The sequence below is a fragment of the Gossypium hirsutum genome, chromosome A09, assembly GCF_007990345.1.
Source record: "Gossypium hirsutum isolate 1008001.06 chromosome A09, Gossypium_hirsutum_v2.1, whole genome shotgun sequence".
Taxonomy (NCBI): Eukaryota; Viridiplantae; Streptophyta; class Magnoliopsida; order Malvales; family Malvaceae; genus Gossypium; species Gossypium hirsutum.
This window is the reverse complement of record NC_053432.1, coordinates 84,816,955-84,838,740: the sequence shown is the minus strand read 5'-3', so window position 1 is coordinate 84,838,740 and position 21,786 is coordinate 84,816,955. Positions and strand designations below refer to the sequence as shown.

Below are 21,786 nucleotides of genomic sequence, written 5' to 3'. Positions count from 1 at the left end.
GGATGAATCGACAAAACAATGAAGTTACAGAGGTCATAAGTGTAAGTAAAGCAGCCCCCTGTTTACAAAATGAATGTAGGGCAAACTACATACTTGGTCATCTACTTTTCATAAGTTTTTACTTTGGTCATTTGTACAAATTTTTACCAGAGTTGTAGAGATAAAATTGAAGTCTTTCTATGTAACATGTAAAAACTCAAGTTTTTCTTAGAAGAAACTCATTCTAAAAGAGAAAAATAAAGGAAATTAAAAAATAAAATAATTTTTCTTAAAAAGATAAAATAAAAGAAATTAAAAAGATAAAATGATTTTTCTCTGCAAAATCCAAATATTTTGTAATTTTTTTTTGTAAAATTAAGAAAATTAAAAAATAAATTGATTTTTCCCTATAAAAACCCAAATTCTTGCTTAAAAATCCCATGTTTTTCGGGGAAAAAGAACCAATTTGATTATAAAAAAAAGGAAAAATAAAATTAATTTTAAAAAGCTAAAATGAGTAACCAACGTGAAACTAATTAAAGCTGGGTGATTAAAATAAGTGTAGAATAACATTGAATTAAAGACAATTGATCAAAATGAAAGCTTATTAAAGTTGGGAGACTAAAATAAAAATAATTGTTAATGACAGTGCCAAATTTACAAATTTTTCATTTTCAGCAAAATTTGCTATTACTTCCCCTACTTTGTGTAAATTGTGTATTTAATCCATCTATTTTAATTTTGTCAAATTTAGTTTTTATGTTTTTTTAATTTTGAAATTTAAGTCTTAAACCAAACTGTGGCAGTTGAATCCATTTGGTTAAATCTTACTATTAGTCCTATACAATACGTAAAATAGTAGATTTAGTCCATATTATTTAGCTGAATTATTCTTTTCTTTTCTTTTTTTAGTAATCAATTGGATCATTCTTAAATACTTTTTTTTAATTTGAAACTTTAATCTTGATGCAAACGACGACAGTTAAATTTATCAATTAGATTTTCTATTACTAACATGTGAAAATAATAAACTGATATGACATTACACATGTGATAATTAGAAATTTTAACAAGTATCGTTTGATTAGAATTAGAAAAAAATCGAATAAGTACAATGATTAAAAACAACCAAATCAACATCATATATGTTTAATCGATCTTTAAATAAATAAAAAAAAGTCTAAGTGAGGTGTGTTTAAATGAAGGGTAAACTATTAAAATAGTCACTTTTGTTTCTCTTCTATTACATTTTAGTCACTTATATTTGTAATGTTACGTTTTTATCACTTACATTATTATCTTGTAACATTTTAGTCACTGAGTGTTAATTGTCATTAATGGTGTAACGGTTAAATTGACATGGCACATCAAATCATCATTTCAAACAAAAGTTTTAGATTAAATTATACAATTGGTCCTTATAATTTTTTTTTGTTTTGAGCAATTTTTTTTCTTTTTACATTGAAAGAGATAGAGAAGGGAGGAAAATAAAGGGAGAAGCAGAAGAAAATGAAAAAAAAAAGGAAAGTTAAAAGAAAATAAAAGAAAAAATTGCTTAAAATGAAAAATATGGAGACAAATTGTATAATTTAACCTAAAATTTTTATTTGAAATTATGATTTAACGTGCCACGTCAACTTAGTATTACACCATTAACGGAAATTAACGGTTCAATGACTAAAATGTTACAACACGTTAACGTAAATGACCAAAATGTAACATTTCAAATACAAGTGACTAAAATGTAACCTAATGAAAACAAAAGTGACTACTTTGTAGTTTACCCTTAAATGAATTACTCTATATTAATTAAGTTTCAATTCTACCAACAAAGCTAAAAGTTTAATCGGATTACTAAATATAAATTCTAATGAATTACAGTTTCATAGAATTTGTTCCACGAAAAACACAAATACATAAATTACACTCAGAAGTTGTTGCATGAAAAACACAAATTCCAACCAATGTACTGTCTAAATTACAGTTAGAAGTTGTTGCATGAAAAACAAAAATACCTCCATCGACACTACGTAAATCTAAACTCTTTCCTATCGAAAAGCAAGCTAATCAAAGTTGTAATAGGATTCCTTTTTCTTTTTCTTCATCTATAAAACCACTTGAATCCCCCAAAGCCTTTTACGACCTACAGCTACAATGGCAATGGTGGAAGTTGAAAAAAACTACGAAGATGTTCATCAAAATTGGGGCCATCGAATTCCGGCTGAAGAAGATTATTATAACGACTGGCATAATCAACCTCCGGTGGGGTTTCGATTTTTGCCGACGCCTGAAGAATTGGTGAAGCAGTATTTGATAAAGAAGGTGTTGGGTAATCTGTTGCCCGTTTCGGATTTTCTAGAGGTTGAAGACGTTGAATTTTACACCACGCCTCCAATGAGTTCTGGTACTTTTCAATAACATTGATTTTACGTAATAGTATTTACGTAATTATATCATTAATTATTTCAAATTTTTATTTTTAGCATAAAAAAATACATGCATCTATCATGGTATATTCCTCAATTATTTCTTATTATAATTGAAAATATTTAATTTATTTATTTTAATTTTTCTTTGTAGTTCATTTTTGTAGCGGAGAAAGAGAATGGTATTTTTTCATTCACAAGGACAACAACATTCCCAATAATCCTATTTGGGATGTTGGAAATAATGCAGGGTCTTGGAAATTAAGAAAGACAAAAGAGATATTCGACACAATGGGAAATAAAATAGCTTTTAAGTTTTATTTTGTGTATTATTTAAAACTCGGCAAAACACATTAGAAAATGAATAAATTTTGGTTACCTGCTGAATTTTACAAAAAATTCAAAGTTAAGGTATGTATAATAATATATTTCTGTACATTCAAACTTACATACTCCTATATTGAGGATAATTTTTATTTTTTTAAATATTTAATTACTAGTGTATATTTTTATAATTTAGCTTGCAGAATTTAAAATTTTTACTATAAATTTCTGAATAAATATAACAATTTTTTAAAATATTATTTGCATTTTGCAGGATGAATGGGCTATGGGGAGAGTTATAAGAGGAAGAGAATATTTTTAGTTTATAAAATTCCACTTTTATTTCAGTTTCATTTTTTTGGGTTCAAGTATGTTCTTCTTGCATTACTTTTTTTCCCATCAATCAATAAATAAGGTTTCATCAATTTGTTATTTGTAAAAAAAAAGTATATTTTTCGTATGCTTTTTTATTAATATTTTAATAATAAATAAATATTCAAGAAAAAAAATTAATACAAATAATAAAAAATAAATATGGTAAGAGTTTTATATTATTTCTTTTATTGAAAAAAGCCCATTAAAGTTAATTTTTAATTAATTACTGAGTTAATTATTCAATTTAGTAGTTATAATGACATGCTTTAGTAAGAACTATTGATGTATCTGTAACTTAAAAAACATACGTCTCTTGAAATCATATAACTTCATATTCAATATTTTTATTTGTTTATTTCATTTTTATGTCACATAATATATTTTATGAAAGTTATTTCATGTTGTCATAAGAAAGCTATAATTAATGTATGTTCAAATTTTACTATGTTAATGAAATTGTTACATGTCGCAAATCAAAGTTCTTGTGATCATTGCGTATGAAATGTCTCATGGAGGTCAACTGATCAAATAGGGCTCATTTAATTCACTTGAATCGGCCCGATTCGTAGAATATATGTAATTTAATTTGCATCATTGGATTTGGAGAGTTCAACTATAAATTGAGACTTTCCCCTCATTTGTAATCATTAGTTGTAAATTTTCAAAGTAATAAAATATTTTTGAGAGAATTTTCATTTTTTAAGAGTAATATTGACTTAGGTAGATTTGAACTAAAAAAATTACCTAAGATGACGCGATTTACCAAATTAAAATTCTAACCCCGTAACAAAATATGATACTAATATTTTAAGGACTAAATTAAAACATGATATTTTAATTTAAATAATTAACAACCTAGCTAACGAGTCATTAACTAAATCGCAGATGTGAGTCTCATTTTATATAAATGTTATATTCTCTTCATATTAAAAAAAATAGTTATATTATAAAAGTATAGGGTTAAATTATATCAGATTCAAGTATAAGATTAATTTCAAAATTTGAGCATAATAGAAGGATCAAAATTAGAATTTGACCATTCCTCAAACCAACTCCAAAAACTTAAAACCCTAATTTTGTTATAAACACTCAGATCACTCAAACTTCATTTCTCGCAAGCAGCTTCCGCCGCAGGGAAAATAATAATGGAGGCAGCGAGAACTGTGAAGGACGTTTCTCCCCACGAGTTCGTGAAGGGCTACGCCGCCCACCTCAAACGCTCCGGCAAGGTTTGCTTTTAGAAACCCTTAAAAAAATGGAGGCTTGCTTGTAGATTTGAACGCTTGTCTTTTAAACTGTTTTTAGGGTTTTTTGCCTTCGGTTTAGTTTAATTCTGCATTTTGTTGCTAATGTTTACTTGAGTATGGGAAATCTTCAGAAAAAAATGCTGTTATTCGTATTGTTTCGTCTCCAGTTGATTGTTACTTTGCTGCTTCATTTCGGATCAATGGTGATTTTTTTTCAAAGAATACATTATTTGAATAATAAATTGTTTGATTTACATATTTATGTGAAACTCTTTGCATATTTTTAATTGCTATTCGTTGTTCTTTTGTTGTTGTTTTGCTTTTTTGCTCTACAGCTAGCTTTGATGAAAAATTAGGACAGCTACAAAAAAATTGAGGCCTTAATTAGGTTCTTAATTTGTTTTTATGGTACCATGGGTTTTTTTTCCAGATTATTTGTTGTTTAAATAATGCTTTATGAATGAATCTGATTGGGATAATATAATTTTTGGCTACTTGGCAACTAAGTCCACTTTGGTACTATATTTTTTTTCCACTTTGATACTTGAACTTGGTAACTAGATTCATTTTAGTCCCTGAACTTGGATTTTGTCAAGATTTGACTATTTGACCAGTTTTCTTGGAACTGGATTGGTTGGTTGGACCGCCTGGACCAGGAACCGATCGATATACTGGTCTGAACAAAGGGGTTGAACCAATTGAATCAGAAATTGCTTGAAACCGGAAAAAATCTAGTTACCAAGTACAGGGGTAAAAAATTATATATCCCAGTCTGATTCATTAGCTTGATTAAGGATTCTGCGCTTTGATGTGTGTTATCGTGTGCACTGCTGCAATTTCAATAAAAGTAATGCATTGAATGTAAAATGCTTTCTTAAATTTGTAATTGAATAATACTTAATCAGTGTCTTGTGGCAGTAGGTAAGCAAACCTTTTATTATATGCCTAATTTTTCTTGATGCTTAAAGAATAAGAAGCAATAAGGGGTTTAGGTCAATGTATTGCTTTTTGTTCCTTATGTTTGCTTTTCTCCTGCTTTTGAACAGATTGAGCTTCCTCCATGGACCGATATTGTCAAGGGTGGTAAATTGAAGGAGCTTCCACCGTACGACCCTGATTGGTACTATATAAGAGCTGGTATGTAGATATCTCACTCTCGAATCCGTTTTCCACTTGTTATTTTCTATTATGTTTGTTTAGGCACCTATCAGAGAGTGCTACTAATGCACCATATGCATCTATAACTTCTCATGAAATCCGTACTACGTTACTTTGTAGCTTCCATGGCAAGGAAAATCTACTTGAGGGGAGGTCTTGGTGTTGGTGCTTTCAGGAGGATATATGGAGGAGCCAAGAGGAACGGTAGCCGCCCACGCCATTTCTGCAAGAGCAGTGGGTCTATTGCTCGTCATATTCTCCAGCAATTGCAGAATGTGAACATCGTCGATCTTGATACCGAAGGGTGAGTCCCCCCTTTTATATGACTCTTGGCTTTCGTAAATTCTTTGTTTCTATTAGCTTTAATACTTTGGTGGCATCAAAGCTAATTGGTTTAGTAGGCTATGAATATTTCACGAGGAGGCAATTCGGCTAGGATTGTTAGAATCAAGCAAAACTAGCTCGAAAGGATTCAAATATAACAATTTTCATTTTTTTTCACTTGGAAAAACATTTGATATAACAATGCTAGATTTCCTTTTTTTTTTTTTCTATTAATCATTTTGGGTCTTAAACTCTCGTATCTCAAAAAAATTTAAGAACTAAATTGCGGAAGTTATTTGTTTAGAGCCTGTATTAATTATATTGGTAAAAGTATTATGAAAGCTCCTGTTCTAGGAGTCAAATTGCATTTTGCCCCCTTTAGTAAAAAAATGAGCAAATTAGTCTTGTATGTTAGGTCAAAGAGCAAACTGGTCCTTTTTATTAAAAATTTCATTCATTTCTATTGTTAAAAATTGACATGACTAACAGAATAACCACAATTACATGTGGCGTACCAAGTGTACCTCGTGCTGAAGTATAGGAACTAGTTTTTAACAGTAGAAATGGATGGAAGTTTTAACAAAAAAGATTAGTTTGCTCTTTGATCTAATGTACAGTGGCTAATTTTCTCATTCCTAGTACAAAGGCCTCCATGATATTTTTAGCAAACTATATTGCATATTATCAATGTTTTCTAGATTTATATATCCAATACATATTCATATATGCATTTAACGCTTTGAATGTATGAAAAAACTTAGAAAAGAAAAAAAATTGAGTGTACTCGAAGTTCTTTATTTTTATGGTGCGATAGGATGCTTGATTAGCAACAACTCATCTCGAGTTGGTGTAACATAGTTGTCAACATTCTTCAATCCGTTAAAACACTACTAAAATTGTATGCTTGTGTATCAGTGGTAGGAAAATCACATCGAATGGCCAACGGGATCTCGATCAAGTTGCTGGAAGGATTGCAGTTACCCTCTGAGAAATTTCACTATATGGATTGAGTTAAGAAAAATTAGTTTGTTTGCAAGATTACTGTTTTATGAGATGGTGTTAAAATCAGTTCTGTTTGTGTCCATGTCTGGTATCTTCCATTCTATATCTAGAATTTTTGTTTTCAAGTTCATTATGGTTTTTTTGTTGACTATGACCTTAAAAGTTTTGAAACTTGCTTTTAGAAAAATTTACTAGTGAAATGATCCCGAGAAAAAAAATTGGATCATGTTTGTCTTCTACTTATTTGTGTTCAACATTCGGCCTTGTTTAGGTAAGTTTATATTTGATTAGATTAGGATAAAAGTAGTATGAAGGTCTTTGTACTAGGAGGAGTTAGATTGCATTTTGTCCCTTTCTATTTAAAATCATTGTTTTTAAGTACCCACGACATATATGTGTATTTCTTATTTTTTGTATGTTTATTTGATTTTTTAAGTAAAATAGGTAAAATGCGATCTGAACTTCAGTATAAAGGTTACCCGTACTACATAATGTTGTGTGTTTTTATGTATAAATAAGTAAATATATTGTTGGAAGCCACTTTTTATTGCTTTATCTATTAAAATTTCTTTATATTATCACCAATCTAATATTAGAAGTCTGCAAGTTCTTTATATTTCATATAAATTAAAAATTGCTAATTTTATAATCCAAAAAATGTGCTAAATAACCATTGTTATCATAAAAAAACTCGAGGTTTCACTCCATTTTTGGGGTTAGTCTGCTCACTCATTTCGAAATATTTACAAAAATATATTTAATATACATAATAAGTTTTTACTTTAAATAATTAAATAAATATTAGTTTCAATTTTAAACTAATTTATTTTTTACTTCAAAACAAAAAATTAAATTTCGGAGTCGAATCTTGTGGATTTTTTTCTTAAAAATTGGTATTAGAGTCAAATTTTGGGTGGAGGTTGGGGCAGATAAAAATTTATCTCGTTGCCATCCTTAATTTTATTTTAAAAAAAGTTTACAAGCTTTTTTTTAAAAAAATAATTAACTACAATTATGACTAATAAATATTTAAGTTATTATAATGTTTTTAATTAAGTTCAGTGTGGTTTGATTTAGTAAAAAGTTATTTGAATTAGTAACTAATACAATAAACTTATTCTTTTTTGTTTTAAGTATTTTATAAAATATATTTAAAATAAATTTTTTATTAAAAGTTACAAATTTTTAAGTTAAATTTATATATGTGAATGCCCAAACTAGGCATACCATTTTCCTTTTAAATGATAACATATAAAATGATATGATTTTTTAAAAATATATTATTTTGTTCACCCACTTAGTGGGTGTGTTATGGTACAATATTATAAATCTCTCTCAAAACATATATTAATAATTATAAATATTAAAAATTAAAAATTAAAAATATATGCTTAAAACGTGGTTTTTAGCACAAAATACGGCGAACGAGTTGGCCATAGGAGCTCACCCATATATCAACAGAAAACGTCAAAAAAAATCCCACCTCAGAGCAACGCGGTTTTTCGTCTGCACCAAAAACAATAGCACACCATTTGAAGACTGCTCAAAGCTTTGTTGACTCATCTGTTTAATCTCCTTCCTTTCCTTTTTTCCCTTCTTCATAGTTTCTTTCCCGGTTAAATTCTCTGGGAAAATAGTGGGAAATATTTTTTAGGAAAAAAAGATGGGATGTTGTCAAAGTAAAGGCGCTGATTCCAAAGCTAATAGGATTGCTCGGTGGCGATCAACTGGCATTGTTGCTTTACGTGATGCCAAATTGAAGGCAAGCCATTTACCTCTCTTGGGTGCTTTTTTGTTTTTTTGATCCGGTTATATGTAATTCGAGTATTTCGAGGAAGTCGATAGATATTTTAGATGATTAAGATTTCTGGGTTTATCCAAATTTTATTTGATTCGATGATATTGTAGAGCTTTTAAGAGTGTTGTTATTGCTTATTATTAGACCAATTCTATACCCAAATCCCATGTGTGTGTGTGTGTGTGTGTGTGTGTGTGTGTGTGTGTGTGTGTGTGTTTTGGGGTCTTTATACAGTTAGTTTTCAATGAATTTTTGATATTTAAATGTGTAATTAAGTATTTTATCATTTAATTTTGTTTGCTAATAGTTATTATGAATTGCAAATTAAAGATGCTTTGTTCTTGGAGAATTGAAGGAAGGAATTTACATTTAGTCAACTAGGTCAGAATTTGTATTGTGTTTTAGTCATTAATTTATTTTTGATTAATTGTTATTTTGCTTTTTAGCATTTTTTTTAAACACCTTTCTATGAGCAAAAAACTATAAAAATCAAGTAGCCAAAGCTAGGGTTGAGAACTGTAGTGTTTGGTTCAGTTTTTATTGTATTTAGTCCATTTCTAATTGGTGTTCGGTTTATGGTTCCTAAGATGAAAAGCTGTCATAATTCACATTGAACTGATTTTTTATTATTTAATTTTGTATAATATGTTATTTTTATTCCTGTTTTAGGGAAAAAAAACCTTTAAAATATTATATAAATGATTTTTTTTTAAGAAAAAAATTAAAACCCAATGAATAAACAATTGAATTCAGTTTGGGTTGGTTCAGTTTTCAAAAGAAACCAAAATATGGCACATTGACCATAAATTTTTCTCCTAACCAAACCAAACCGTTACCATTCCTATCCAAAATGGCAATCAAAGAAAGCCTTAATCTAACATGTTGGCCTTTTGTGTGGGGATCAATTACAATTAGATAGATGCAGGGTTCATGCCAATTGGTTATTCAAATGTTATGCCATATTGGATGAAAACACATGGTTGTTCTTCTATTGGGGGATTCTTGCATTTGTTCAATTGTGTGTCTGCTGATGTGTGCTTTGACTTGAACAGACATTTCCGGATGAAGTTCTTGAGCTAGATAGATCTGTGCGTACTCTTGATTTAACGCACAATAAATTAGGTTTGGCATTTCCCAACTTAAGAATTTCCTTTAAGGAGAAAAAAAGAATCTTAAACTGGCTTAGTGAATCCTTAGGTTTATTAATTAATTTATCTTTCCGCGCAGTTGAAATTCCTGTGGATATCAGCAAATTAGTCAACATGCAGCGTCTGGTAAGACTTACATGCAAGTACTGTTAGCAATATTTATAGCTTCTTTTGACATGTGCATGTTGAATAATGCTGTTTTCTTGTTGAATTACTGTTTCCATGTTCGTAACTTTTTGCGGCACTGAGTGTGCTGTTATAATCAGCAAATGCATTCGATTAAATTATTTTATCGAACATGAGTATTTGTCTGTCCTCATTAGCATATTGACTTATTGTGATGGATGAAGAGATTTTATTTAAAGCTTAGTTACCTTTTAAAATATCTCTTTCTCTTTTCTTTCCATCCAGATTTTAGCCAGTAATCTTATCGAGCAACTACCAATTAATATCGGGAAGCTTCAGTCTCTGAAAGTTATGATACTTGATGGGAATCAAATTACTTCCTTACCTGATGAATGTAATATCCTTTTCTAAATAAGTAAGAAAAATCTAATATGTACCCATTTCTTTGCCTCCATTGTTTGCGGATTTGCTTTCATGGCAATGTCTGCAAACTTCATGGGGTAAATGTACTGTCTCACTGCCTTCTAACTGCATTCTTCTGTCCAGTGGGCCAGCTGGTAAGACTTGAGAAGTTATCGATCTCTGGAAATATGTTAATGTCCTTGCCCGAGACTATTGGCAGCTTGCGCAATGTAAGTGACCCTACTTATATAATAATGAACCTTGTAGAACTGTTCTTGATACTTGGTTTCACAAAGATTTGCATCTTTGCCTGGTTTAAGCTTCCCTAATAATCTCGAGATCAGCCAAGTTGATCTTATTTTGATTTTTACGTTATTATATGGTAATTTTTTAATGAAGAAAAAGAATGCTAAGAGGTATTAGACATTTGATAAAGCACTAAGTAAACCTACAATAAATGAGTGGGGTATGCCATATGTTTAGAATGTTTCAAATAGTTCATGGATCTAATTTACGTTGTTTTGTACTGCAGTTGTCATTACTTAATGTATGTAACAACAAGTTAAAGTATCTTCCTGAATCAGTTGGGAGCTGCTTTTCTTTGGAAGAGCTGCAAGCAAATGGTATGTTTATGCATGCATATTCAGCAGTTATCACTTCTCTACTAAAATTGCATGCCTGTTTTTAAAGCTCATTTGTTAAATAATTGTTTTTCAAATATGTGTTAGACATTGTTTTTCTACTTTCATGTATTTCTATCATATTTCTAAAACTTATGGATTTATGACTGTGTGTAAATTTGCAGATAATCTTATCGAAGAACTTCCTGCATCTGTTTGCAATCTTGTTCACTTAAAGTCACTTTGCTTAAACAATAACAAAGTCAGCCAGGTATTTAATACACTGTTCGCATCATTTCTAACTTCTTCCTGCTGCACAACACTAGTAGTTTTTTTCGAATTTCTTTTGCCCTTTGCATAAGTCGTGCTGGTTACCTAAGTTACTCGGCCTTGTGTGTGAATGTCAAATATGAGTATGTACCCAACATAAGTATGATCAGATTTTTCTAGATTTCTCCATGTATTTGGAGGATCCTTGGAAGTTGTACCCCTGTATCCTTGTATTAGACACAAGTTTTGGACATGGGCACTTCAAGAAAAATGAGGAGTCGGGGAAACATCAGCCAGTATACTTATTTCTATTAGAAATTCTGCCCCTGATGTCTTACAAGAAATATGCCAATGTTTCTCAATTGTGTTTAGTCTAAATCAGGAAGCTTTCAAAGATATCCTTTAAGATTTTGGTAGAGACCTTATGGTACAATTGAAAATTAATGCTGAAATGTATAAAATACGAATATTCGAGAAGATTAAGTTTGAAAAGCTTGGTTTGAATATTTGTTGCTGATCATGTAGGTTCATGTAATGACATGTGTCCAATACTGGCATGTGTCAGACACGGATATATTCAATTTTTAGGTTTTTAAATGTATTTGGAGAGTTATATCCTTTATACCTATGTCCAGAAATGTGTACTTTAAGAAAAATGAAGAGTCCAGACAGTATAGTTCTTAACATAAAGAATGAATACTTTCCTTTAACTAATTGAATCATACGGAAAAAATATAATTATAAAATCAAGCAGGTGTATCTTATGTGGTGGAGAGCTAGATTTCATCTGTGCATTGGCTGCATAGGACCTGGGTTGCTGATTGCTCCAACTCTTTATATATTCTTTAGATATCCGTACCCGTGACATGTTTGACAAAATTTTGGATATGGATATAGGGATTGAGCTTCCAAGGACTCGCTAAATACATGGGAAAACCTAGAAAAATTGAATATACTCATACTTAACACTAACATCTTAGTCCAAGTACCATAGCACAGAACTCCCTATGTGAATGCAGCTTATACAAATATGTACATAGCAACTCATGCAGATTCGCTTTACTGAGTGGAAAAAGAATCTGAATGTTAAGTCTGTGATTTTTGTTATATACATTGTTTGAGGACAGTGTTCGGTAGTTCATTTTCGATTTATACACCGATATCTCTTGGTTGACAGATTCCTCCTAATTTATTGAAAGACTGCAAAGCTCTTCAGAATATCTCTCTTCACGGCAATCCTATTTCAATGGATCAGTTTCAGCAAGTAAGTATCTCCATGATTCACTTCCAGATATGGTTCAAGTAATCCGGAAAATAAAAATCACTAAAGCTTCCTGTGTTTTAATTAACTGAAAAAATATGTATTCAGATGGAAGGGTTCCAAGAATTCGAAGCAAGAAGGAAGAAGAAGTTTGACAAGCAAATTGACTCTAATGTGATGATTGGTTCGAATGGCCTCGATGAGGGTGTCGATCTATAAACTCTGCTGCATTTCTAGTTCCGGTAAGTTTGAGTCTTACAGTATTAAGTTTATTGCACATAGACACTGAAGTTATTGGATAAAACAGCTTAAATGATGTTATGTCAGTACTAGTCTACGAGGTATTCGAGTCTTGATGATGTATCACTTAAATTAGCGATCTATTTTTAGACCTTTTGATATTTAAGACTAGAGATACTCGAACAGGAAAAATGGTAAAATCAGCTGTTGCTGTTCTTATACATAATGCCGATATATATGACATAAAGCTTATTGGCTGCAGAAAGTACTTGCGCTGAAACAAATTGATAGTTTATAGATGAACTAGGATGCATGCAGGCTAAACCATGTCCTCCTAGGGTTGGCAAAATAACCCGAATTTATCGGCTTTTATCCTGACCTGATCATTAAGGGACAGTTTTTTTTTCCTTAAATTGGGTTTAGGAGCAGGTAGGTGGATCTTTTTTAGGTTGGGTCAGGACAGTTTTAGATAAAATCCGTCCCACATTATCCCAAAGATCCATACATCTTTTTAGCGAATTGGTAGTGTAAGAACAAAATTTACAATTAGGTACATTAACTCAACGGAAATGAAAGTTCATGTACCCGAGTATGAATATCTTTTTTAGGTGTCAAATCGTTAAAAAGTGTACAGTTAGAGGCCAATTTCCATGTTTTCCCGATTAGGAACTCCATATTTTGTCTTGTATATTCCCCTTTTTCTTTTCTTTTTTTATATTAAAATCAACCTTTTCTTTTTCCCATTTAAACAGAGGGGACAATGGTTCAAAATCTTGAGCAGCAACAGATATCAAAGAGTGTGGATTGGGACAGATCATGTTGATAATTTACTAGTTTTTTTCTCTTAAAAAATAAAATGTATATTTGCAAAAATTGGGGTTGGATTTTATTTGTAAATAATTGATATTTAGCTTTCGTTTTTATTTATAGTTTTTACCATAATGCCATGTAATTTGCAGAGACTTGTATATCGTTAAAAGGATGGTTTCGCTTTTGAAATATTTTTATAGTGAATTACAACTTGAAATCCTAGTGATTAGGTACAATGATTAATTTCAAATCAGACTTTTGATTTCTTGTTGAACTTTTATTATTAATAAATTAGGTTAATTAAATAATTCATTCTAGTGGAAATTTTAATTTAACATGCATATGCATGTATGTAAAGGACAAAGGAATTTTCTTATATTTAGAGGAAAGTACGAGTATAGATATTAAAGTTGACAAAAACTTGTACTAACCTAGAAAAACTATATTATAGCGTAAGAAAGGGAATCTCGAACGATTATCTGCAAGCCGGAGCAACAAAGTTGGGGAATACTATGAAGGCAATCGACAACGGACTGATGGATATCGGAGACTTAACATTAACACGAATAGGGTCTAGCCTTGGGATGTTTCCGGTACTTGTAAGTTCTAAAGGAATGCCATTAAGAACCATAGTTCGGGTTTGAAGGTACCCGTTTTTTGGAGTTAAGTGATACTCTTCTCTATATGAATATTTGTCAGAAGAAGCTTTGATTTCGGCTCCAGAAGCTGTGTTCTTAAGACACCATGAGAAGCTCTTCCTGCTGATGTTTTGTTGTTCTGTAGCCAACTTGATGTTGTTGTTCATACCGTTTTGAACATCCGTAATGATTTTCGTCTGATCACTCAAGTTGATCACGAGTAAAGTCACACCAATCTGCATAAACATGAATGTTAAATATATTTCATATATTTGAAGAATTTTTGGAAAAATCATCCCCAACATAATCTCACTCACTCTTCCTTTAGAACAATGGGCATAAGATCGCAAAAAGGGGGATGCATCACTACCAACAGCTAAAACCGTTTTTCCCATCAAACGATGCCATAGAAGTGCACTGTTCAGCACCATTAAAACATAAAAAAGGTCTTTATACACAAAGTTAGTCAAATTTCAGTGTCAGTGTCTGATATGTTCGAAAGCAAAGAAAGCCCCAAAGTAAAATGTCCTTTTCATACAAATTGCACGCTTATATATGAAATAAACTCCACAGTTCTGTCACTCTTCCCCCTTCAAGTTCACCACTCGGATTTGAGTGTCAATGTCAGATACCCTTATGCTTCTCTTCAATTTTTTAAAAAGTTTTTCCATATATTTGGTCGGTCCTATATTTCAATGTATGTCAGGTACGAATATTTTAAGCAAAAACGAAGCAACGTAAAACCAAAATGACAAACAAGTAAAGAACTTGAAATGTCTATTTCTTGCCTGTAATAATCGGGGTTTGGAACATATGTTGTGGCATTGAGAAGACCATAGTTGCCACCAATTAGTGTTTGCCGACAATATACTTTAGTATGGTACTTGGAAGCCATTCCAAGCTGATCTAAATACCTAAAATCATGACAATAAGATCATTTCATTCAAAACTCAATTTTCAAACTCCTAATCTATGATTTCAACCACAAAAACCAACCTGTATACCAAAGGGTAATGCTAAACGGGTTTAGTTCAGAAATTGTGATTACCAAAAGCTGTTGACGAATGTGTCAGACACGTGAGGACCGCCGCTGTTATAAGCCCCACCGGATTCTCCGACCCATGCGGAAGACCAAGGACCATGCGTCTGGACGGTGCGTGCAAGATTGATGAAAGTATTTGCAACCTTGTTCAAGTGGTTAGGATCCAATATCTTACTCACAAGTTTGGGATCAGAACCTGAATTGAAAAATAAGGCTTAAAAAAACATCAGATAGAGGCCTACGGAGCACCAACACAATGATACACTCCCATCATAAAAGAGTCTATATGTTCCAATGTTATAAGCGAAATGTCTATTAACCAAGTCTTCTCAAAATAAAACAGGGTTTATTCTGATCTAATCCAATTCTTTTTAGTTGAACCAAGTGAAGTATTCAACTCGATTCAACCAACTGATTTGATCCGGGTTTTGCAATACAGTGTATAAGTGATATAAGTATTATGGAGTCCTTATACTAGAAGTTGGATTGCATTTTGGCTCATGTACTTAAAAAATAGGCAAATTAGTCCCTATATGTTATATCAAAAAGCAAACTGGTCATGTTATTAAAAATTTCATCTATTTTTACAGTTAAAAATTGTTTATGGATATCAGTAGGAGGTACACCTGGCATGCCACGTGTCACTGTCTAGTTATTCCATCAGCTATATTAATTTGCTCATTTTTTAAGTAGCGAGCAAAATACAATCTGACTCCTAATGTATAGACTTCTACCCTAAACTCACCAGCACCCAAATTGTATATGTGATGGCTTATAGCATCAAGTACATTTGAGCCAGAGACCTGAAGAAGCTTGGTGAACCATTGTTGGTTAAAGAATCCTCCTGGTGCAACTAATAATGGTTCAAATTGGGAGCCTTTGTATAACTCTTTTATGATTTTCTTTAGGTGGATCAAATCTTTCCCATATCGGTCAGCATGAACATGTGCACCAACACCATTTCCACTCAATTCATTACCTAAAACAGTAGACAAAGGCTTCATTAGAGATGAGAGAAAAAGGAAAAATTACCGTGAAGGTCCTTGCACTAAAAATTAGATTTTTTTGCTTTTTATTCTCAAAAAATAGGTAAATTAGTAAGAAATTTATCAAAATAATATTAAAAATAACTAATTTCAAAAATGGTATCGGTTCTAAAATAGTTACAAAAATGATATGTTTGTTACAGTAAAAATAGGTGTCGCACTCAAAATATAAATTAAAATATTATTAATCATTATTAAAATAATAAAATAAAAAAATGTTGGTGTCACATAAGATGGAGCGACAGCCTCCAAACCAAATAAATGAAATTCGATTCGAATCAAGTTAATTATCTATTGTATTTAATTCAGTTTTTAAAAAATTACTGCAGAAAATTTCCAAATCTGAACCGAATCGACCATTATCACTACTAATATAAAGTGCTTAATTAGTCTAAAACTGTGTACCATATTCCCATGAATCTATCTGGTATCCCTTTGAAATGGAGTACTTGATAAAATCTTCTGCATTGCTAGAGTCCCATTCCCCTCCCCAAAGGCTCCCCTTTAATTTATGTCTCCCATAGAGTGCATTCAAGCCAAAGGTCAACATCACACTGCAAATTTTGGAATCAAGTGATACTCGTATTAGCAGCATAAGCTTAATATAGGTTGCTTCTACTGTTCATTTTTCTTGAAAACTAAATATGAGCGTAAGGATGTGATCATGGGTGAATTCAAGAAAATGGTTTAGGGGTTAAAGGGTATGAGCAACCAACCCAGTCATATTTTAAGAACACTGGTCACATAATCAAATTTTGATGAAATTTAAGCTTAAAGATCAAAATAAATTTAGTTGTCAAATTCTAATACCAAAATAGTCTTATTTGTCAAATTCGCGACCAAAATGGTCTTGCATCGAAATGAATATCTTCCTTGAAATACCCTATGCAAACAAACCTTGATGTATATTTATATTTGTTGAAAACTTTTTAAATTCACCTTCTATGGGGAACTTTACTATACTTGAAATGCTGATCTTACCTGGTAGCATTGAAGAAATGGTTTAGTTCATCCCACCTTTTCATCTGCAAACATCCCTTTGAAAATCCAAACAGCCCATGTTTCATCTTTCTGAATGGATGGCAAGGAGACTTCAAATTTCCAACATTATACAACACTTGATCTTGCAAAGACCCTCCAATTCGTATTCTCAAACGGTTGAAAGCTAAACAATGTGAAGAACAAGGATTAGCCCCATCATGCTTCACAACAAATAAACTCAGCACCATACAGAAATGAAGTTGTCAAAGTACAATTATATTTTTATATATTCTTATTATTTTAGAAATTTAAAAAAATTAAATTGAAAATTTTTATTTTTGAAGGGCAAAAGTGTATGTTTACCATTAAGTTATAGTTTTAAAAACTTTAAAAGACTAGAATAATATTTTGCCATTTTTAAGGGCCAGGCCCTGCCTACCCCTTGGGTGTATGAGGTATGGTCTTCTGAATATAAAAAATCGAATATAACCATATGCATCCGACATTCACCCTGAAACAGGATAGTATAAATACAAACCTTGGATAGCTTTGGTAAGGATAGGATGAGACAAGTCCTGTTACAAAAACAGAAAAGCATATTTAGTTACTAAATTGCTTCAATATTCCCTTAAACATAACAGCTATATTCAGGGTTAGCCTGGGGCTCGCGGGTCACCCTTAAAATGAAAATTTTTTTATTTAGGTACTTTAAAATTTATAAAAATTTAAATTAGTAAAGGTAGAATTTTATTTTGACCCCCTAATATAATAAAAAATTAATTTAATCTTTTAAAAATCATAAAGATATAAATATTAAAGTGGTGAAATTATATTTTTACTATCGTAAAAATAAACAAATTAATTTCCGCTCCTAAAATAATTTTCTGACTTCATCCTAGTTATAGTGCTCTAACTTTTTCTTTTTTTTTTCTAAAGTATCCTTCTTCGATACATATTAAGACAAGGGTATGAGAGTCTTATTTTCGAAAATATGAAAAGATAAACTACACCAAAAGTCATTAAATTATTAGTAAATTTACATCTTAGTCACTTAACTTCAAAAAGTTACAAAATGGTCACTGAATTATTTAAAAGTTTTCATTTAAGTCATTAAACTATTTGAAAGTTTATATTTAAATTATTGGGCTGTTAAGTTTTTCTTTTTATTCTTTTTAAATTTAGATTCTGAGCTCTAAGTGACAATTCAACAATCAATACGATAAATCAGTACATATTGATGCGTAAAAGAACATAACTCAAATTAAAGTTGATTTGACGATCAATGTCGGAGATTGAAGAAACTATATGAATTTTGGTTCACAAATTCGTAATGTTCATAATTGTTTAATGAAAAAACAAACTAAAATGTAGAAGAGCTTTTGATTAGTGTAGGCAATGTGAACAGAGAATGTCATACAATAGCAATTTTAATAGTTCAGTGACTTAAATGAAAAGTTTTGAATAGTTTATTGGCTATTTTGTAATTTTTTGAAGTTAAGTGATTAAAATGTAAATTTACTAATTATTTAGTGAGCTTCGATGAAGTTATCTAATACTCACTTTTAAATGCGTGTAACATAACAAAACACAATAAATTCAAAAAGAAAGATTAATCTTTTAAGAAGAAACCTCACCAAAGTTATTGTAGATGTATAGTGCCACGGACACTGCTTATAATCACACTTATCATGAGGCCACCAATCGATTGTAGCACAAACGAAATTATCATCGGTTTGAGCAATACTTGTAGTCCCATCAACTACAATTGTTCCATAACTAATATCTTCAGCCAAAATTGTAGGGATTGAAGCCACAAATAAGATCAAAATCATGCCAAATTCCATTTCATTAACTGTGAAAGAAGATACACAATTCTATCAGAAATTGAACCTCTCTTGTGGCATAACATGAAATGAGTTGCAAAAACATAGAATCTTGAATGTTTCAAACATCTTTCCAGAATGTTACTAAATTGAAAGAAATCAAATCTTAAGACCTTGCTCAGCTATTTGCAGCTGTTTTAGGAATCGGATGATTATAGTATAAGGGTACATGTGACACAAGTAGGCTTAACTTTTTTTAAGATTTTTCCATCATGTTTGTTATACCTCTACCCTCGGAGACCTTATACCCCTCATAAACAACCCTCCAGACCTGTGCCGAACAAAAGTCTTGCTTACTCTCTGGATAAACCCCTCAGGGCACTCCTCGACTCTACAGTTGCACGAGGACATGTGAACGCAGATAAACCCCCTTATTAACCGCCACTTTTAGTTCCAACTACTCTATCTAAGCCCACGGGAACAGACCACTAGGCCACCTTCTCTTGACTTGATTATAATGATGACACATAACGCCTCGAGATTATAGTTAAGAGTATATAAACCCTTTGTCCCGACTAAAAACAGGATCTCTTTTTTCTCTTTCTCTCCCTCTCTCCTGCACTTCTCCTTAATACCCGATTTAACCACTACCATAATCCAAGCACCCTCTACCGTGGCCCTCCACCTTACCCTAATCAAGGTGAACCGTCCAATGCCACTACCATCTCTGGTTTGTCTGATTTCAACATCAACAATGTTGTTATCAAAATATTTGTCAGACATATGCTTTAACTAAATCAAAGTCAAACCAGGTAAGGATATAGTTGGATAACACACTTTATAATTGACTGCAGCTTCTAATCTAATTCTATCTAAGAACTGCCATTTACAATGAGCTAATTTAGCATTTTCTAAGTAAATTTCAGAAGAAAAAAAATATTAATTATAGAGAAGGCATGTTTTTAGATTCATTCAAACACCAACAGTGTTTATAAATATATGATCTCAAAACATAAAAAAACATCATTAATGCATTAATATACATATGCCATAAGAATGGAACAAAAAATGAGGCCATTGTTCTTCACTGAGTTTCACTCAAATCCAAAATCAATCGAAGTTTCAAAATTCAACAAAATTATAAACGACCCATTGAAGAGAAAACTAACCTGCAATTGCCAAAGACAAAAATTATGAATTATGATCAAGCTCAACTCTAACATGTTAAACAAAAGAAGGGAGGGGGGAAGAAAACCGATATAAGAAACCAGCCTTTTGGGGGGGAAAAGGCAAAACAGGGAAATGCAACGAAGTTTCTTTGGAAACAACAAACAAGCACACAGTCATACACTGTCAAATCATTATTTTAAGGCTCCACTGCCACTTTTCCACGACATCAAAAAAGATGTTTGATGAAATGCGTCAGAGAACACAGAATTGTGGGGTTTGGCTAAAAATTTACGTTAAAAACATTAGCATTCACGTATAAAAGAAAAAGCTTCGCATTCACCATGAATGTATAGTAAACTTTTTTGTTAAGCTGAAAAGCTTATTAGCACCGCAAAGACAATGACCTAACAACAGCTGTTGAAATAGAGAGATTGTTGTTGCCTTTTTAAGTAATGCCTTCAACTACAACTTTTGATGATTTTTACTCAATAAGAAGAACTCGAGTATTAGACCAGGCAAACACACGTTAGTCTCGATTCTCGGGGCTTTAAGATTGGGTCAACGATAATGAAAATCATTCTGACTTAAATTTGAGTTTGAACCGGAAATTTTTAGTAATAATTCCAAGGTTAAATTTCAATGTTTTTGAAAATTCACGGAGCAAACCACTGATTTAATCAGGTTCAATTGGTCAATAGTAGGTCTAACAATAATTAGTTAATTAATTTAAAAAAATTAAATTTATTAAACCTTCAATCCTCAATTTTTTTCTCCGTTCCGAGAGATTCGTTAATAGGCCAGTTCAACCCTTTTGTTTAGATTAATATACTGACCAATTTTTAATTTGATTAGATGGTCCGATTTGCTGGCCTAGAACTATAAGATAGAAGTTATATTAGTTCTAATGCCTGAATACCGTGTCCATGCCCATCTACAAGGTTTCTTAGACTGATATATCTGCTCTCGGAGTGCCATTATATCAGTTCTAGGCCAGCATGGACATGGTATTCATGCATTAGAACAATTCAAGCAAATGTTGGAGGCAGGCATATTACCTGATCGGGTTACTTGCACAGCAATCCTAAATGCTTGTAGCCATACAGGTTTAGCTGAAGAACGCCTGCATTTTTTCAGTTCACTGTATGGAGCTCACGGTATGACCTTAAATGGGCATGATTATGTCTATCTTATAGATCTGCTTTGTCGAGCTGGAAAGTTCTAAGAAGCAAGGGATGCAATTTCGTCAATGCCTTTCGAGCCAGGTCCAGCAGTTTTACAGGCTATTCTGACTGGATGCCAGATTCAAGGGAATGTGGATTTTGGGATTCAAGCCGCAAAACGACTCATTGAACTGAGGCCGCACCGTGAAGGAGGTTATGTACTTCTTTCTAATGTGTATGCTACTCCCGGGCGGTGGAATGATGTCGCAGGCGTGCGAATATTAACGAGAGACAGAGGAGTATTCAAGTGACCTGGTTAGATTGAGATCAAAGTTTGTTAACTCGGTTTATGACAACACCTAATCAAGTTGGTGCAGGAAATTAACAGATTAGATATACGTGTAGGCAGAATTTTT

At 31.7% G+C, this 21,786-nt stretch overlaps 4 protein-coding genes across 6 annotated transcripts; 3 read left to right on the top strand and 1 right to left on the bottom strand.

Moving 5' to 3' along the window:
- Nucleotides 1-2,056: 2,056 nt before the first annotated feature.
- LOC121206438 (NAC domain-containing protein JA2-like) lies at nucleotides 2,057-2,909 on the top strand. The gene is made up of 2 exons (XM_041077366.1): nucleotides 2,057-2,383; nucleotides 2,560-2,909. The coding sequence occupies exons 1-2, from the start codon at nucleotides 2,134-2,136 to the stop codon at nucleotides 2,760-2,762; spliced, it is 453 nt and encodes a 150-aa protein (XP_040933300.1). The 5' UTR covers nucleotides 2,057-2,133; the 3' UTR covers nucleotides 2,763-2,909.
- A 1,212-nt stretch (nucleotides 2,910-4,121) lies between these two features.
- LOC121206437 (40S ribosomal protein S19-3) lies at nucleotides 4,122-7,074 on the top strand. Its single transcript, XM_041077365.1, has 4 exons — nucleotides 4,122-4,333; nucleotides 5,398-5,488; nucleotides 5,630-5,813; nucleotides 6,749-7,074. The coding sequence occupies exons 1-4, from the start codon at nucleotides 4,250-4,252 to the stop codon at nucleotides 6,819-6,821; spliced, it is 432 nt and encodes a 143-aa protein (XP_040933299.1). The 5' UTR covers nucleotides 4,122-4,249; the 3' UTR covers nucleotides 6,822-7,074.
- Nucleotides 7,075-8,259: 1,185 nt separating this feature from the next.
- On the top strand, nucleotides 8,260-13,701 carry LOC121206436 (plant intracellular Ras-group-related LRR protein 7). The gene is made up of 10 exons (XM_041077364.1): nucleotides 8,260-8,597; nucleotides 9,686-9,755; nucleotides 9,861-9,907; nucleotides 10,193-10,301; nucleotides 10,454-10,539; nucleotides 10,842-10,932; nucleotides 11,115-11,200; nucleotides 12,377-12,463; nucleotides 12,569-12,702; nucleotides 13,453-13,701. The coding sequence occupies exons 1-9, from the start codon at nucleotides 8,499-8,501 to the stop codon at nucleotides 12,677-12,679; spliced, it is 786 nt and encodes a 261-aa protein (XP_040933298.1). The 5' UTR covers nucleotides 8,260-8,498; the 3' UTR covers nucleotides 12,680-12,702; nucleotides 13,453-13,701.
- On the bottom strand, nucleotides 13,479-21,730 carry LOC121206435 (heparanase-like protein 1). 3 transcript variants are annotated; one of them, XM_041077361.1, is made up of 10 exons: nucleotides 20,210-20,435; nucleotides 18,852-19,069; nucleotides 17,756-17,792; nucleotides 17,218-17,401; nucleotides 16,642-16,790; nucleotides 15,936-16,169; nucleotides 15,197-15,386; nucleotides 14,937-15,062; nucleotides 14,466-14,565; nucleotides 13,479-14,384 (listed from the first exon to the last, which is right to left on the bottom strand). In XM_041077361.1, exons 2-10 carry the CDS (start codon nucleotides 19,059-19,061, stop codon nucleotides 13,986-13,988), a joined length of 1,629 nt encoding a protein of 542 aa, XP_040933295.1. In that variant the 5' UTR covers nucleotides 19,062-19,069; nucleotides 20,210-20,435; the 3' UTR covers nucleotides 13,479-13,985. The 3 variants fall into 3 exon arrangements, with proteins under 3 accessions (XP_040933295.1, XP_040933296.1, XP_040933297.1); XM_041077362.1 differs by lacking the exon at nucleotides 20,210-20,435 and adding an exon at nucleotides 21,266-21,730 and having other exon boundaries at nucleotides 13,860-14,384; XM_041077363.1 differs by lacking the exon at nucleotides 20,210-20,435 and adding an exon at nucleotides 20,084-20,104 and having other exon boundaries at nucleotides 13,860-14,384.
- Between the last annotated feature and the right edge of the window lie 56 nt (nucleotides 21,731-21,786).

What these genes read in the sequence shown, in the direction of transcription:
- LOC121206438 (XM_041077366.1), top strand. Translation starts at nt 2,134, where the DNA reads ATGGCAATGGTGGAAGTTGAAAAAAACTACGAAGATGTTCATCAAAAT. An exon ending in CACGCCTCCAATGAGTTCTG is followed by an intron (nt 2,384 to 2,559) that starts GTACTTTTCAAT and finishes TTTTCTTTGTAG; the next exon opens with TTCATTTTTGTAGCGGAGAA.
- LOC121206436 (XM_041077364.1), top strand. Translation starts at nt 8,499, where the DNA reads ATGGGATGTTGTCAAAGTAAAGGCGCTGATTCCAAAGCTAATAGGATT. An exon ending in TACGTGATGCCAAATTGAAG is followed by an intron (nt 8,598 to 9,685) that starts GCAAGCCATTTA and finishes TGACTTGAACAG; the next exon opens with ACATTTCCGGATGAAGTTCT. An exon ending in ACAATAACAAAGTCAGCCAG is followed by an intron (nt 11,201 to 12,376) that starts GTATTTAATACA and finishes CTTGGTTGACAG; the next exon opens with ATTCCTCCTAATTTATTGAA.
- LOC121206435 (XM_041077362.1), bottom strand. Translation starts at nt 19,061, where the DNA reads ATGGAATTTGGCATGATTTTGATCTTATTTGTGGCTTCAATCCCTACA. An exon ending in CATTTCTTCAATGCTACCAG is followed by an intron (nt 16,791 to 17,217) that starts GTAAGATCAGCA and finishes CAAAATTTGCAG; the next exon opens with TGTGATGTTGACCTTTGGCT. An exon ending in GATAGATTCATGGGAATATG is followed by an intron (nt 16,170 to 16,641) that starts GTACACAGTTTT and finishes CTACTGTTTTAG; the next exon opens with GTAATGAATTGAGTGGAAAT.
- LOC121206437 (XM_041077365.1), top strand. Translation starts at nt 4,250, where the DNA reads ATGGAGGCAGCGAGAACTGTGAAGGACGTTTCTCCCCACGAGTTCGTG. An exon ending in ACCTCAAACGCTCCGGCAAG is followed by an intron (nt 4,334 to 5,397) that starts GTTTGCTTTTAG and finishes GCTTTTGAACAG; the next exon opens with ATTGAGCTTCCTCCATGGAC. An exon ending in GTCGATCTTGATACCGAAGG is followed by an intron (nt 5,814 to 6,748) that starts GTGAGTCCCCCC and finishes CTTGTGTATCAG; the next exon opens with TGGTAGGAAAATCACATCGA.